The 18,119-nt window shown below is 44.1% G+C and overlaps 1 protein-coding gene across 2 annotated transcripts in view; it reads left to right on the top strand.

Annotated features, from left to right (window-relative positions):
* Nucleotides 1-18,119, top strand: part of ATPAF1 (ATP synthase mitochondrial F1 complex assembly factor 1) — a 165,290-nt gene that overhangs the window by 18,809 nt on the left and 128,362 nt on the right. For both annotated transcript variants that reach the window (XM_078671658.1, XM_078671659.1), the window contains exon 2: nucleotides 4,494-4,602. In XM_078671658.1, coding sequence (XP_078527784.1) covers nucleotides 4,494-4,602 — 109 coding nt within the window. The remainder of the gene's footprint in view (nucleotides 1-4,493; nucleotides 4,603-18,119) is intronic.

Below are 18,119 nucleotides of genomic sequence, written 5' to 3' on the forward strand. Positions count from 1 at the left end.
AACACTGATACAGATAGGGGTTTGAGAGGTCTTGTTCTTCCATTTGACTTGACTGATTTGCTCTTTATTGGACCAGATGGTGTTGAAGAAGTAGGCTGCTTTGTGTGTATCTCAAAATAAATTAAGTTGCTGTCCTATGCACTGTATGTAGACAATTCTTCAGAATCCCTGCCTTCAAGTTGACTAGCACCATCTTTCTTTGAGGACATGAATTACCAAGAACAACTCCTATATAAGCACTTCCCACGACCTCCTGTATCTTCCTCAAACCCCTACTAAATGACCTCTTGAAACATCTTTGGGCATATTATCAAGCACACCGATAACATTATCGCCGCTTTAGCGGCAAGAAACTGCCGCTAAAGCGGCAATAAGGGGCTTGATAATATGCCCTTGTGAATTCCCATAGAAGCCCAGGTTCTGTTGTGAACCTGGGCTTCTATGGGAATTCACAAGGGTATATTATCAAGCCCATTATTTCCGCGTGGAAATATAGGAGCTGCTCCGGGTGATTCCAGAACAGCAGAGAAGAGCTCTGCAGGTAATCGGCAGTTTCTTGCCTCTAAAGCGGCGATAATGTTATCGCCGGTCTTGATAATATGGCCCTTTGCGTGGTCAGTTGGGCCAATATAGAAATCACCAGTTGGGCCTAGTAATGTAATGCACATTCATTTTCATAGTCAGTTTATCTTTTTGGCATTAAAAGGATTTACAAGCCTTACCTTCATCTTTAAGTAATACAAAAAAGTGATGTAGGAATGCTTGAATTGATGTCAACCATTGATTATTACTCTGAGCCGCACCTTAGTCCTCTTTTTTTGGACAGGACCAAGTCATATGCCCATCAGCCCTGGTACTTCTTCAACAGGAATAGTTGAGTCTGAATTGCCCAGCCAGGCCCATTTTGAAACAGAACAAGTACCCTCAGACCTGTTTTGGCCTACGTGGGTTGCTTAGTAGGGCAGCTTTGCTCCAACAGCACAGTGAGCCTGCTTTTTGTTGCTTTATATTCAGTGGTTTTATTTGTTTTAGTCTCTCCTACTAGTCCCCCACCCTGAAGCATTGCATACTTTCCATGTTTCTGATTGACTCCTGTTATCTTTCCAAAAGTGCTTGTTTTAAACCATTTCATCTAGGGCCTTTCCTATATTTCTGTCTGCATATTTTATTTCCTACCTTTAATACCACCATCATTTGGAAACTTTAACCTCTTGCGATCGGCCGCGATTCTGCACCTGTGCAGCACTTCTAAAGAGTGGGCGGGTTCATGACGGCCCCCAGCCGTCATCAGCACACGCCCACCGTGCTGCATGACGGACGGGTTTTTGAAAACAACAGTGGTCCCATGCATTATTAAAATACAAACAGATAACAATATAGACACAATGGATACTATATTGGTTTTGGACATGTCCAGCCGGACAGAGGTCTCAATCTTTTTACTTATTCACAAGGAATACACAAGAATTTCCTGCAACAATTCTTCGTAGCGGGGCACAGGCCTGTACCCTACCACATACAAATTGGCATGGTGAAAGATATCACAAACATAAAACACAAGGCTTTTATGCAACAAAACTTCAGATTCCTGTGGATGAAAATGCAACAGAGATTCCAATTACACCATTACACACATATAACACTAGGTGTTCATTATAGGTATATGGTGTACATAAAGGTCGACGGCGTTTCGATCCCACTATCTAATCATGGGGATCATCATCAGGACATTTATAATGCCTAAACAATATATACCTTTGTAGCCAATAACAGCCACCCTAGGGATGTCGGGTAAGGCAATAGCTAATAACCAGAGAATCCAATGGTGTTGGCATCCAACAATCGGGTCGTCAGATATAAAATCGCGTCTGCAATGTGCTCGATCGCGTTGGAAGGAGGATAGTCCGGATTAGTCGGACGGTGTATCTTCCTCGTGGTGAACATGTCCAAAACCAATATAGTATCCATTGTGTCTATATTGCTATCTGTTTGTATTTTAATAATGCATGGGACCACTGTTGTTTTCAAAAATATGTTCCCCGAGGTCCTTTGCTGACTTGTAAGGGTGCCCTTGTTGAGATTTAAATAAATAAATGCATGACGGACGGGGGCCGTCATCAGCATGCAAGGGGTTAAACTACACTTTAATACGTTTTCTGTGTAGCTTCCCCACCCTCAGTGATTCAGCCATCTGTGTTCTTCTACCTCTATACACCCACCTGTTACTCCAACTGGGATCGGTAAATAAAAAGATAAATGTCTGTCATTTTGTAGGTTTGCACATGCTTGGTACGCACACCAGCAGAATAACACATCCAAATGGGTAGCCTTATTTCCCTGTTTATTAGCTATGCTGTACAGCTTTATTGATGCGGTGCACGATGGCTGAAACTATTGGCAAAGCTAATGGGCTCCAAAGACAAGGCCTATTGGCGCTACAAGCACGTTTCAATAATATAGTTGTACAGTGTAGTCTGCCCGCCACAATTTCCCACTGAGCCTGAATAGCTGTGCTTGGCTGGCTTAGTAAAAAGGGTTTGGTTGCTGATTGGCTTGGCTGAGACCTTAGACGTCCGCTTACCGCCAGTAAAGCTGTGCCTTGCTGCTGGCTGACTAGTCTAAGCTCGGCCTTGGAACTCTGCTTTGCTGCAAGTTAGCTAAGAATTGGTTCTTTTCTCGGGCCTTCAGACTGCCTGAAAAGCTGTGCGTACAGTTGGTTGTGAAGAACAAGACACCGGATAGAATTGCTAACAAGCATTGAAAATGCAATAGGTCTCGCCTTTGATTACGTTAAAGCCATTTGTTTTGCTAATGAAATTGTATAGAAAAGCAAATGGCTTTAACTTAATCAAAGGCGAGACCTATTGCATTTTTGATGCTTGTTTCTTTTGGTTAAGCACTCCAAAGGAGTGCATTATTTTTTCAGCTCTCTCCTCCCCCTCATATCCTCCCACCAGACATCCACCCCTCCCCATCAAGTTTTGTCTTAAGGGGTTGGCATTCTTTAGGGGCCCCTGTCTAGAACAGCTTTGTATTTTCTTACCCATATTCGGCTAATTCAAGCCCCATTATGCCAAACAATATTGAAAAAAATATTAAAGGTTGAATTGGATAAATAGAGAGATGTGAGACGGAGAGGTACTTTACTTTCGTAAGGGACACCTTGGAAGGTGGGGGCCCTGGACAGTTGCCCACTCTTCTCTTGCCTTACAAACGCCTCTGCCACAAGTTTCCATTCATGTTGTTCTTGTGTGCTTCTCCCCTGCCCTTAGGCGCTCTGGTGTTTTTGCCCTAGTGGGCTTCTCGACACTCCTTGTGTTGCCTGTGCTTCTTTCTCTCACACCAGTGCTCTGTGTTCTTCTCTCCCCCTTTGCTGTGGTCTCTGTTCCTCTCTCCATACATGTTTCTCCCCTGCCCTGTGTTGCATTCTCCTCCTTGCACCTGCCTGTTCCCCCTCATTCTCTACTCAGTGATGTTCCCCACAACTGCGTTTTTTTTAATGTGATTTGTTTGTTATAATTTATATTCCGCTTTCACAGTAAAAAATATTTATTTTCTTTCAATTTACCGATCCATGTAGTGCCTACCATCTTGGATCGGTAAATTAAAAAAATGGCTCCTCCTCATTCCGCTGGTATGTATACATGTGTGGATCAGCGTCAGGAAAAAACCTGAGGCTGTAGACCAACCTATGAAGTTAACAAAAAAGTTATATAAAAATAAAGTGCAATAAACACATTTTCTTTGTTGTGGTCGTGGTAGAGTGTTGCTGTAAGGATCATTGACTTCCACTGCACTCCAAAAAACATCTACTGCACACCAAAAAGCTTTGTCAAAGCCAATAGGTCCTAAAGGTGATAGGCCATTTAACTGTATCAGTGCTTGTTGATCCAAGTTTCATGCTTGATATCCGTTTGTCATGCAAATAAATGTTGGTGTTTCGCACACTATGGTACCTACTTTTACTCATGGTCACATATTTAGTTTCAAGTAGTTGTAATTTCTCACACACTGTTGCAGCATTCAACATGTCTCACATTGTATTAACAGTAAATAGCACAATGCAATTACTGTTCCTAACATAGCTTTTGCCATTCTCTTTGTTCGCTTTTCACCTATTGTCATTTCTAATCTAATTTGGCTATATATATTAAAAATTAAAGATACCGTTATTAGAATCTGGCCTGATGGACCATTTCCTTATAAGCACTTATGGCGACATCTTGTATTTTGTTTGGTTCTGTAGAAGGCATCATATCCTAGTCTAAATATATTATCTTATTGAACCGAAAAAACGACCCATGTAATTTTGATTTTGCTCTGCACTACAATTCAAAGATGCAGTCAGCTTAGTAATGCAGTATTCACTTAAAGTTGTTATGCTTGCTTTGCATAGAACACCAAGATTGTTTGAGTAAATGTTGTTTTATTTGACAAAGTTGATTACATTTCTAGTTTAATCTAAATTTGGTTTTGTATCTTGCTTGCTTCAGGGCCAAACCAGAGGTTTTTGATGCTCGCATGGGAAAAAGAAGCGAAGTGAAAACACAGCCTGTGGGGTATACCACGCAAGCTGATTTTGTCCAGTCCATGGAAGAAAAGGCAAGAGCTTATTGCTGTGAATGAACTTCAAGGTTATTAGTTGTTGGACATTGTAGAACATTTATCCGGTTTTTATTAGAATGTTGGACTGAAGCATTCGGTCTATATTTTACATCCTTATCTTTGAATTTCTCACATTTCAAGTGCCTTGACGAACAATTAATCTTTGTTTACTATCGTATACATTTCCACTGTTGCTTCACAAAGTGGTTTTAACCCCTACCTTTGCCAGAACCTAATATCTCCCAGGAGACAAAAAATTAAAATACAGTAATATTCATGCGGTAATACGATTACGGCCCCTACAATTCAGTAGTTTGCAAACTGCACAATTAGTACTTAAGTTGGTTCACAAACTACCACACTGGTCGCAAAAATACTGGTCGCAGACTGTCACTAGTTATTTGCAGCCAATGTTTAGTATATATAGGGCGAGATGTCCGACGGATTTTTGCAAGCGCAAATGGGTTTTAGACCCGTTTGCACATACAAAAAACCTGTGGGCCATGTACAAACCCTATTTTGCGAGTCGCAAATTAAATAGCGACTTGCAAAATAGGGTTAGCGACTCGCTATTAGGAAGGGGCGTTCCGAGGACGTCCCTTCCTAATTAGTCTGAACCCTATGTTAGAATGTTTCTCAGTTTACCACCCTCTTCAAGAGGATGGTAAACCATTGGCAAGCGGGAAGGGGACCCCAGGGGAATCCTTCCCCTTTGTGAATGGGTGCACAAACCTTTTTTCAGAGCAGGCAGAGGTCCAAGGGACCACTAATTGCCCTTAAAAAATGAAACCTAAATGTTTCATTTAAAAAGAAAAAAATTCATCTCGTTTTTCTTTAAGAAAAACGGGCTGCATTTAAAAAAACTGCTTTTTTTAAAAGCAGTCTCAGATATGGAGGTCTGCTGACACCAGCAGGCCACCATCCCTGGGAGTGCCAGCTATTCCCAATGGGGTCACAAATTGCGACAGCCTCATTAATATGCATGAGGCATGCAATTTGCTACACCATTGGGAATTGCAAACAGTGTCTCAGACACTGTTGTACATTGGCAATTGCGACTCGCAAATTGCGATTGGCAATTGCCAATGGTCGTACATCTGGACCATAGTCCCTGGAGAGCCCTCTACTTTTAACGTATTCCTTCATTAGTGTCATCAATAAAGATGAAACATTAGCGTGCAGCTGTTACAGTTGGATTTGTAAACGCATTACAGTAAATGCTGAGTTGTTTAAAATAGTATTACTGTCTTAAAACAGCAATTGCAACAGCTTATCCAGACCAGACGTACATTTTAAACGTGTAATTTGCAGCTGTTTACATGACTACAGAGGAAGATGATGCAAAAACAATGTTAATACAAAGTAAGAAATGTTTTTTCAGAAGCTCTCGGGTGCTTTCAGTGCTCTGTGCTGTATTAGCTTCAAAATTAAAAATGTGTATTTTCTTTAATGCTGAATCTGTGTAGACATAATATTCCTTTTACTCACTTCATTTAAATGTCCACTTTTTTGTCTGGCCAGACTTGTTTGGGTAATCTCAGAATTGGCTAAGTGCAGCAGACATGACACTGACACACACTTACAGAGGGGGAAAAAGCAGAAAAAACTCCTTGGGGGAGCAACTATTTCATCTCAGACAAATAACGAAAGCTGAGTCCGTGCTCAGATGCCTTTCGGGAACAAGCTTTGGCAAAGCCAGTAGGTTTCGCCTATGCAAAATCTTTGACTTTGTCACTATGCTTTATGCTTGTTGGCCAGCGATAAAAAAAAAAAAAGTGCTATAATGCAGCCAATGTTGGACACCTATTAGTGCTTTTTTTGTTTTTTTACTTTAAGCCTAGTTGCACAGCATGTCAATCGCTTTGCAACTTGTAAAAAACATTGACAAAGCCAACAGATTTTGCGTAGGTGAAATCTATTAGCTTTGCCAATGCTTGTTTTACCTTTGCTACATCTCCAACCTGAAGCTTCTCCATTTTAACATTATGTGCTTTGTCATATCTATTCTTACAATTGGTGTGCCTTGCCGTCATCCTTTTCTTCATTTTTTCTGGAGACTACACCACCACATTAGTATTGCTCACCCTTTGTCCTTAGTGTGAGGTGTTCTGCCTTTCAGCAGAGCAAAGGGACTGAACCCTGTGGTATCAATTACCACAATTCTTTAGGCCCACAACAATTCTTGCATCTACCTTCTGCCAATTCATGGAATTGCTATTTACCAATTCTACATCACCCTTAATCACTCTTTTAAATTGCTCATCCATTTCCTTCAGGGTGATAAACGGGAGTGGTCCTCTGCAAAATACCTTTTTTTCATAATGAATTCCAAAAATACACCAGACAAAAATTGACCCCCATTGTCTGTAATTATAGACTTGAGAAGTCTCGCCGTTCTTAGGACTAGCAGCTCGTCCACGTTACATTCATTATTTTCCTAACAAGATTAATCGTCTCTCCTGTAATCGTTGGAGTTCTTGGACATATCTCGGGCTCGAGATAGGCCATTCCTGCATGAGAGCCATAACACAGAGGTCTATGTGTGACAAACTTGCCTCTCATTGTTTTTATATCGCGTTTTTCTGGACCCATACCCTCAAGGACTAAGTTCCTTTCCACACATCTTTCTGGAGATCTTTGGAATCTCCATGCCGAAGCTCATTTAGTATTTTTCTTTCATCTTCAGAGACGTCTACTATTCTTTTTGTGAGCTCAACTTTCAGAGGTGATACTCCTGATGAAGACAGTGTTTCTGTCGAAACGCGCGTTGAGTCAGCTTTGCACCCATCCCAAAAAAAAGACCTAACGATCTATCCAAATATTTTTTATTGTTTGGTCATTATATACCGTGTATCATCTGTATCATATATGCTGCAAAAGTTATATATATCAATTTAGTTTGTGTGTGTGTATAGTATGTATTGTTTTGCATGAAAGCGGTGAGAATGTTGTGCACTTGTGAAAGTCTCTGTAGGAAATGTGTGTCACTCGTTCTATTGTGAACACATGTTTTTATTATGCATTCGAAAATTAGATAATATCAATGAATAAATAAATATTTTGTCCTTTTCTAACCTTTTAGTGTCACTATTGTGCTTCCCTCTATTATGATACAAGGGTTGTGACATATTGAAGTAGCCCTAGAATGTTTACATGATATTACCTGTAGTTTCCACATCAGTCACTGTCTCACAAACCCCAACGTAATCCCATCCGCCGACCTGATACACACTTCCGAATATGCGCAGCATTTGCAGAAGCTATGCATACGTGTTTGTCTACCCCTGAGCCAAAACGATATAATTGAATGTTTAGATGCTTTAAGGTAATGCCCAACTAGGATCTTTAGGTCCCAGTGATTACCCCAAGATATTGTAATCCTGTACCTATTTCAGTCTTATTTACTGCATGGATGCTGGAGGTGGGGGGTCACTCTTTGGGTTCAAACGTAGCAATATCTGTATTAACGGTCTACTGTTTTATTTAAAGGTGTAAACATGTGTTGTATCTGCACAGTGGAACGCTCCCGAAAATATGTTACATGGATATGTCCAGAAAAATAAATAAATATGATGTAGGAATTCTGTAGTCTGTGTCCCCCAATCAGTTCTGCTAGAGTCTACTTGGATGATCCATTCCCAATAGTGCATCTTTACTATACCTTTTTGGAGTAGGGGTAAACCAGGTTTTTCCCAAGCTGCCCGTAGCCCTATATCAAATACTAGCCTCCTTAAGTTACTTTGCCACCTGATCTTGTTGGAGGTGTCTAGATGGATGACCTCCGCCAGAGCTTCTGCATTGGGCAATAGCTCTGGAGTCCTCTGGGTTCTGGCCCAGAATAACAAAGGACAAAGCTTTGCTATATCACTGATGGGGTGTTGTACCAAATCTAACATTAAAGGATAAAGTGAGGTACTTTGGGGCAGCATCACTAGATTTCTTATTAATTTGTGCTCTGATCTGTTGAGGTCAGTTTTCTTGTCAAAGCCCCAGAGCTCAGACCCGTACAGGGCAGAGGTAACCACTTTTAGATCATAAACCTGCAGGGAAGCGGCAACTGGTCTACTATAGGAGGAACGGTGTTCTTTCCCCTATTATATGCTTGTGGTTCAATACCATTTTCGTTCCTTGAGGCTTCTAGGTCCTTTTCTCCGAAACGTTGACACCTAAGTAATCGAAGGTGCTTACTCTTTTCAGGGGGGTCTCTCCTAATGTTGGCCTACCTTTAAATGATTTATGAGGATTAAAAATCATGAATTTGGTTTTTGAAGTATTTATTTCCAGAACACGAATGTCGCAGAAAAGTTTGAATCTGTTTAATAATAACTGTAACTCTGCTGGGGCTTTTGACACCAACAAGGTATCATCTGCAAACAGAAGGGTCACTACCATCTCCCCGCCTAAAGATGGAGCATCGGCGAGCTCTTTTGATAGAAAGCTAACCACCTTACTGATACAAAGGGAGAAGAGAGTACGTGCCAGAACGTAACCCTGGTGGATTCCCCTACAGACTGGGATGTGATCTGTAAGTTGCCCCTGCATGCCCCATCTTATCCGGGCAAAGTTATTTTCATGTAATCGAATGACAAGGTTAAGGATTTGGGGTGGAATTCCCATGTCTTTAAGGACTTGTCATAGCTTCTGTTTAGGAACTAGATCGAAAGCAGTAGTCAGGTCAATAAAAGCTAAGCACAGACTACCCTTGCCAATAGCTACAACTTTCCAGGAGAGAAGCAAGAGGCGAAATACCTGGTCAATAGTCCGTCTTTTCTCTAAAGCCTGCTTGGTATGATGATAAGATTACTTTTTTATCGACCCATGTCTGGATCTTTTGTAAAAGGGCTTGGCTATAAACTTTTTGCAGCGCATCAATCAGGCTAATAGGCCTATAGTTGCAGGGCTGACCCGTGTCCCCTTTATTGCATATTGGGATGACCTATGCCCCCTTCCAGGACCCTGGGACCGGAGCAAAGCTAGCTATAGCATTTGAAAGTAGTAGTATGTAGCGAGCCCAGTTGGAAATGTCAGATAAAAAAAGATCTCCCGGGATACCATCTGGACCTGGGACTTTAGCCTGTACTACTCATCCAATTGAATCCTCGATCTCGTTAAGGAAAAATAAATCTTACCCGAAGCCTGGGCAGAACAGGAACATCCCCAGCACAGGGCAAAGCGTCAGTGTCCGAATAGAGCTTTTTAAAATGGTCACACCAGGCTTGAGCTGCAATATGGTTTGGGAGAGGATGTGCCCCAGCTTAGTTACCCCAGTCAAACAAGGACCATAATGTTTCACAATCTTTGGCGGCACAGGCTTCCTTAAGTAGCTGCCAACGAGATTCGTTTCACGCCTTATTGCTCCTTTTGGAGGCTCTGATTTGGGCACTATCTTTGGATTATATAGCCATGGCTAGTTTTGATGACTGAGTTTTGCATTCCTTATAATCCAAAGATTCTGGGCCCCCTTTTGGTTCTCTAGCCCTTTGACTATGCCCTGGTGCGATGAAGAGCCTATTTGCTCAAGGATCAAGAGTGGACGGTATCAACTTCGGCCAGCCCTCCTGGGCTTTTGAGCTAGATAGTAGTTCTTGAGTGCCTACCATCAAATCCTGCTTCATGCCTAGGAGCTTGTCTTCACATAGAGTTACCTTCCTCCATTTTAATCTATGTCTATCATTGGATTTGAGAACTTCGGTTAGTATGTTTTGAATTGGGGTCTCTTTAGTGAAACTACCCCACACTGGTAACATACTTAAACACAGTGGTTTGTGGCCACTATCAGTTGTCACCCACAATTATATCAATGACACTCCCCCAGAGCCTCAGATCTAATAAAATATAATCAATACAGGATGAACTATTTAGCCTGTTCAAAGTGTGTGCACCAAGTCTGTCAGATTTAGTCCTACTGTTCGCTGCCCTTAGCCCGTAATCTAGGTTTAGTGTGTTTACTTGGAGCACCACTTGTGACCAGTTCTTAGCAGGTTCTTAGCAGGTCTGAGCAGGAACCAACCATGTTCGATCTTCTTCACTCGTCTCTGTTACATCAACTTTGTCTAGGGTTTCGAATGTGATATTAAAATCGCCTGCTATTATTAGTCTAGATTGTGGGGGGCTCATACTCAAAAGCTCCTCCAATTGCAAAAGTGTAGCAGAGGATCTGCCCCCCTGGTTCCTTTGGCATATAAATGATATAACTCGATGGGTTTACCTGAGGGCCCTCTATACAAATCCCTAGGATATCTGGGCTGTCAATGTTAAGGGGTGTGATCTTGCAGCCCAGAGCAATCTTGAACCAAAGTATTAATACCCCTGCTTGTCGTCCTAACCCCTTTGTAACTGCTGGAGAGCAGTAACAAACATACCCTGTTTTATATAAGGGAGACAAGCTCCAGGTTTCTTGTAGAATATACATGTCGAACGCGTCTATAAAATTGTTCCAGTGAGGAAGGGACATTTTGCAGCTTAGCCCTGCCACATTCCAGGATACTATTGTAAATTGAAGATTAGGTCCGAGGTTGGCATACCCTGTATTACTCAGGCTGCCATGACAACGGATGATGGGTAATGGCGTCATCTTCTTTATTGCTGGACTCATACAAGGGTGGATCCCCCAGTTTGTGTTGTCTAATCTACGGTCTATGATTGCACAATCCCTTCGTGCCTTCCTGTAGAACAGGATAAAGGTTTTATCAAATTAGTGGAAGAGTGCCTATCTAGCCGGCAATCAACAGCCCCCAAGGTTGAATTGCGGTCTGGCCGGTTTAAATTTGACTGAACTGGGTGGATATGTCGTTTGAATTGGATATGGTATGAATCAGGGGGACAGGTTCTAAGATCTAGAGCTAATAGATTTCCGGCTAATTCTTCTCCTTTATGAGTTAGTTCTGCACAATCAGTGTGCTGGTCAGGGGCTATACATCTCTTGCCCTTACTATGTCGTCAGGGATCACAGATCGACAACCTCTGACATGGCAAATCCAGTGTATTGCTTTATTTATCAATGAGCCTTCCACCTCGTACCCCTTCCTATCTTCAATTTGGGAACATTTACCATATAAATTGTCTGGGCGAGCGGCAGCGTTGGTGGACACAGCGATGTTTGCTGCGTCCTGCCTAATGTTACCTGAGCCACTTCCTGATGTGTGCTATTCCTAATTGCACTGAGGTGGCTAAGGTGTCCACTCCCTAACATCAATTTCGGGTAAATTCGTTTTTGGGGGTATTTGTTTCAGGTGCTCCTCGAACACAAAAGTTAATGGTTGAGTAAGAACTGTTTTGTGTAGGGGAAACCCATCTGAACTTACAAGGTGGGGCTGAAATGGGAGGTGCATATATAGGTTGGCTAGTTGTTCTTCATGCAATCTCATTGAAAGGAGAAGGTCTTGCACTACTCTCCAGCAATTGCTTCAGTAACCATGTGAGACCACCTATCATTGATCTGAAAGCCCCTACTTCTGCCCTCAGATCACTAATATGCTGGTAGGTTCCTAGTCACATTGATGAGAATCCAATACTAATTTGCTTGCCACCTCAGATGTTAATAGAATGTTATCATCCTTAGGGCCAATGTTAAGGTCTAGAAGGGGAGTGAATCTATTGCTGCAATGGATTACTGAATTAGAATGGCTCTGTGGATTCATAATAGTTGGTGGTGAGTGGACTCTTGCAGTGTGAGTTTCATCTCCCTGGTCACTAGATGTATGGTTCTTGCTATTCACTCTTCTAAACATTTTTGGAATGACCGGCGTAGTCTGACTAGCCATAGTGCATGGAGAGCTCACTGCTTGAGTATCTAGAATGCCTTTGCATTCGTCTAACAGGCTGTCAACTCGATCTAGGACACAGTTACTTCCAGCGTGTTTAGCCGTTTTCTTAGCTATTTTCCCCTTCACCACCTAACGCAAACTAGAATTCACACAGATTCAGCAGGATGTTATGAAGCAGTGTTAAATATGGAGACTAGACCAGGCTTCCAAGTCCCGATGTATAAGATTCTTTAAAGATTTGGGCAGTACCTTAGTGGCCGGTAGTAAAGGTACTGAGGGTCTTGGAGAAGGGCCCAGCCCACCAGGAAGCATCAAGAAGGAGCAGTTGTGTGTGAGCGTGCTGCTGGTCTCAGATAGTAACCCGCACTGCGGGTGCACTCCAAAACTTGTGATTCTCTGCGGAGCTGTTTTTTTCTCCAGAAGACCGCAAGGAGCAACGATGGGCAACAAAATTAAAGGACCTCCGATGGCAACGGGTAATGTTCCACAGTATCAATAACGGTAACACTTGATAACTTCGATTGCTAACACTTGGTAATAGATAAGCCATAATTATCCCCAACAGACCAGACAAACCTAGCAATCCTCACGCCACAGTAGCTTGCAGTTCTTGGGATAGATGAACAGATTATGATGACCGGCTTCAGGTATAACTACAGTATGACATATCAAGAGGGGTGGGGACACCGTGCTCCCCGGCTTGGCTAACAATTCTAAAAGCACAGTAGCTAAACTCACCTCACCTTGATCCGACCAACCTAGCACAGAGGGTCCCTTCTCTGCTACATAAATTTCACAATCAGCATGTCTGTGCTTGAATTCCATCCTTAATTTTCAATAACCCAGAAGCTCAATATGCTCACCATTAAAACCTCTTGGAGTAATATCAGCTCTGTTGAGTTCTTCAACCACAGACACAAAAGATTGTTCACATAATTTCCTGTTAAGTATGGTGTAGGGAGAACCAGAGTCCACATCTAACTTTTCAATGGCTCCACCCACTGTAACCTCACTCAAGAGGTTCTTCCTGGTCTTACCATTCAACCCAGTACTTCCTCTTGGATGCACTAAACTTGTTCACAATCATCCACAACACATTTTACAGAAGAACTCTTTTTGTGGCACACCCCAGCAAAATGTCCGCTAATTCCACAAAATGAACACTTCTGATTTATTGGATGGCATTTTTTATTGTAAGCTAGGTGATCAACACTCTCACACCCATAACATATGCGTTTAGTGTCTGACATCCCAACATTCCTTCTGTTCAAGTTTTGTTTGCACTCTGTCACTTTTTAGCTAAGATAGCTGTTTCGGAAGATATCAGATCCATTCAAGATAATGGAGGGAGAGCTGTGGTGGTCCTTTTGGATCTTTCCACCGCTTTTGATACAGTCAGTCACATTGTTCTGCTAGAGCACCTGTCAGAAATTGGAGTTACTGGCTCAGCTTATGAGCTCTCATTTCTGAGGAAAAAGGAACAGACTGCGGTACTGGGGGTGGGAGGGTATTAACTTCAAATCCTTCTCCCTTCCCTGTTTAGCCCCTCGCTTTTCAACATCTATCAATAAATCAATCCGGGATTTGTGAAGCGCACTACTCACCTGTGATGGTCTCAAGGTGCCGGTGGGGAGAGGAGTATTTGAGCAGCTCTTATTCGAAGAGTAAGGTCATGAGGCTTCCTGAATGTTTGCAGTGTGTGGGTTCGTCTGATGCTGAGTGGGAGTTTGTTCAAGGTCTTGGCCGTGATGTAGGAGAAGGCTCTTCCTCCCGTCCTGGCTCTTTGGATTCGTGGGATTTGGGCCAGGGCAAGGTCAGCGGAGCCGATGTTTCTCTTGGGTGTGTGGAAGGCATGTCTTTTGTTGAGGTATTGGGGGCCAGTGTTGTGGAGGGGTTTGTAGGCGTGAGTGAGCTGCTGAAGGTCACTCTCTTTTCAAAGGGGAGCCAGTGGAGGTCTCGTAGGTGCTGGGTGATGTGGTCTTGTTGTGAGATGCCGAGGACGAGTCGGGCTGCGGTATTCTGGATAGTCTGGAGTTTTCGTAGTAGAGATTTGTTGACTCCTGTGTAGAGGGCGTTTCCGTTGTCCAGGCTGCTGGTTATGATTGCGTGGGTGACGGTCTTTCTGAATTCGGTGGGGGGGAGATCCATTTGAAGGTCTTGCGGAGAATTCGGAGGGTATTGAAGCACGTGGAAGATACGACGTTGACCTGTCAGTTCATGGTGAGGGAGTAGTTGAGTATGATGCCGAGGCTGTGGGCATGCTCCGTGGGTGTGCGAAGGTTGCCGAGGACGGTGGGCCACCAGGTGTTGCCCCATGCAGAGGGGATGGATCCAAGGACAAGGACTTGTTTTTTCCGAGATGAACTTCAGGCAGCTGCTGCTCATCCAGGATGTGGTCTTTCATTCCTTCCTGGAATCTGGGTCTGGTGATGTTTGGTTCCTTGGTGAGGAAGAGGATGAGCTGGGTGTCATCAGCGTAGGATACTATGCTGAGTCCATGTTTTCTGATCATGGTAGGGAGGGGGGCCATGTAGATGCTGAAGAGTGTGGGGCTGAGTGAGGATGCATATGATCCTTTGAGTTTGGCCAGTGAGGAAGGAGTGGATCCATTCTAGGGCGGTTCCCTGAATGCCGGCATCATGAAGTCTCGCGGTTAGTGTGCGATGGGAGACGGTGTCGAAGACTGCAGAGAGGTCTAGTAGGATTCGGAGGTGTTGAGGGTCGGGTTGGATTCTGTAAAATACGTGAGCTGGTTATTGATGATCTTCTTGTTGACTTTGGCTGTGAAGGGGAGGACATAGATGGTTCAACAGGGTTGTCAGGACAAGATCGGTTTCTGTTACTTTTTAGGAAAAAATTCCAATCAGGCCATGGTTCATTTTTATGCATGTTTATGATGGTGTTGTCACTCTATCAGTAAGAGTGATTAGACGAACAAAACAAACAGCCAACACGCGTTTCACCCCTTACACGGCCATCCGGCCTGGGGCTCACTCATGGCGTTTAGTAGGTTATCGAAAGGTATAGTCTTCTAAGTCTTTATGGTTCTTTGGGTTGCTGGAATTAATCGGCGTAATGCTGCTGTAAAGGTATCTCTGTTTGTCGCTGTTGCAAAAAGAGAGATGGGTCTGTAGTTCTTGAGGTCAGTCGGGTCTGCGGAAGGCTTTTTGAGGAGGGGCTTGACTTCTGCGCATTTCCAGTCGACGGGGAAGGTGCCTGTTTCGAGGGAGCAGTTGATTATCCGTCGCAGCTCTGGTGGCTCTGTGGAAGATGTGCAGCAGGCAGGGGTTAGTGGGGGCTCCTGAGTGTATGCTCCTCATGGTCTTAGCGGTATGTTCTGTGGTGACAGGGGTCCAGACCCTGATGGTAGGGTGGGAGGCCTTGCCGGTGGTGGGTGTGGTGTCGGTACCTTCGTTCCGTTGGTCGAAGTTGTCGTAGAGAATCCTGATCTTGTGATGGAAGTAGGAGCCAAGCTTGTTGCAAAGGTTCTGGGAAGGAGGGACGTCGGAGGTTTCACTGGGGAATTTGGTGAATTCTTGTATGATGCTGAAAAGTGCTTTAGAGTTGCGGGAGTTGGAGAGGATTCTGTTCTGGACGAAGTTTCTCTTCGTGGTTCTGATGAGTTGTCTCTCATGGCGGTCGTGTAGGCGGTGCGTCCCTCCAAGGTTTTTCTATTCCTCCAAGCTTTCTCGAGTCGCCGGCACGTGCGCTTGGATTCTCGGAGGTCGGTGGTGAACCAGGTGGCTTTCGTGGTGCGTTGTCTATCAGAGTTCTGAAGGGGGGAGAGTGTGTTAGCGCAGTTGGTGATCCATCTGTGGAGTTCGTTGGCTGCAGATTTGGCGTTGGTCGTGGTGGGTGGGGGAGTGCGGTTGAGTGTGAAGGTGAGGTGCTCTTTAGTGATCTTGCTCCAGTTCCTGCGCGGGGGCGGAGTGTGGGCTTGTGTGCAGTAGGTTTCAAAAAGGAGAAAAGGAGAAGTGAACGCAGTGGTGGTCCATCCAGAGGGGTGCGTGGTGTGGATGAAAAGAATGTGGCTTCTTCCTACAAAGATGGGGTCGAGGGTGTGTCCTGCCTTGTGGGTGGTGATGAGCTGTTTCAGTCCGATGTTGGCAAGGTTGTCCAGGAGGGTGGTGGATTTGGGTTTGCTGAGGTTGTCCAGGTGGAAATTCATGTCTCTGAGGAGTATGTAGTCCATGGAGGCAAGGGCGTGGGGTGTGATGAGGTCTGTGATGGTTGAGGTGAACGTGTTGCTCGGTCGAGGGTGTGTCCTGCCTTGTGGGTGGTGATGGGCTGTTTCAGTCCGATGTTGGCAAGGTTGTCCAGGAGGGTGGTGGATTTGGGTTTGCTGAGGTTGTTCAGGTGGAAATTCATGTCTCTGAGGAGTATGTAGTCCATGGAGGCAAGAGCGTGGGGTGTGATGAGGTCTGTGATGGTTGAGGTGAATGTGTTGCGCGGTCCGGGAGGTCTGTAGGCAAGGGTGCCACGTAGAGTTGTTCTGGGGTAGGTCTGGATCTGGAAATGGAGGTGTTCGATGGGGGACAGGGAGCCGTTTGTGCTGGGTGTAGCGAGTGCTGGCTATATGTGCACCTCCGGCTAAGCTGATCTACACTAATGGGTTCACCACAGTAGCTTATGCAAATGATGCCCAGATTGTGGCATTAGTCTCCAGCAACATGGAGGAGGTGGCGGGTAGATTCAATAAGTAAATTATTGCCATTGTAAACTGGATGACAATGAACTATCTGAAGTTAAACTCTGACAGTTCTTATCTTTAGGAGGGGGAGACCAGCATTTGGAATTATTGATAAAGCCCACAGGCTCTTGGCTCTCTCTCTCCCTGAGCCAGTCTCCAAGGCAAGAAATCTCCGAGTAGTCTATGATGCAGAATTGGCCTTCAGGGAACAGATCAACAAATTAACATCTTCTTGTTTCTTTATGTTGAGATCTCTCAGGAAGGTGCTGCCTTTTATTCCTTTCCACCTTCAAAAATTGGTGGGTACTGCTCTTGTCTTATACTGAAATGATTATTGTAAGGCCCTTTATATGGGCATTAAAGAATTGGTACTCAAAAAGCTTCAGATGCTGCAGAATGGAGCCTCCCGCCTCCTCTAAAAGCTTCCTAAACACAAGTCAGTGTCTAATGCCCTGGTGGAGCTTCATTGGCTCCTTGTAAAATAAGTATTTGCAATGCAATAGGTCTCGCATTAACTAAGTTTGAGCTATTGGCATTGCTAAATATTGCAACACCAATTGCAACAAAAGTCTATAAATTGTAGGCCAACAAAATGTGTATTAATTTTTGTAGCAATGGTGGCATGCTGAGCTTTAGATGAATATGTTTAAAGGTAACGTGCGCCATACTGCGATTGCTACAATAGTTAATTGTGGATGCATTAACAATTGATGTGTGCACTGATGGCTGGTGGTGTGTGTGCCTATAGAAATTGTGCACTGATGGCCGGTGGTGTGTGTGCCTGGTGAAAGTGTGCACTGCCGGCTGGTGGTGTGTGTGCCTGGTGGAAGCGTGCATTGACGGCTGGTGGTGTGTGTGCCTGGTGGAAGCGTGCATTGACGGCTGGTGGTGTGTGTGCCTGGTGAAAGCGTGCACTGACGGCTGGTGGTGTGTGCCTGATGAAAGGGTGCACTGACGGCTGGTGGTGTGTGTGTGCCTGGTGAAAGCGTGCACTGACGGCTGGTGGTGTGTGTGTGTCTGGTGAAAGCGTGCTCTGACGTCTGGTGGTGTGTGCCTGG

This window comes from Lissotriton helveticus, chromosome 1_2 (assembly GCF_964261635.1).
Source record: "Lissotriton helveticus chromosome 1_2, aLisHel1.1, whole genome shotgun sequence".
In the NCBI taxonomy this organism is placed as follows: Eukaryota; Metazoa; Chordata; class Amphibia; order Caudata; family Salamandridae; genus Lissotriton; species Lissotriton helveticus.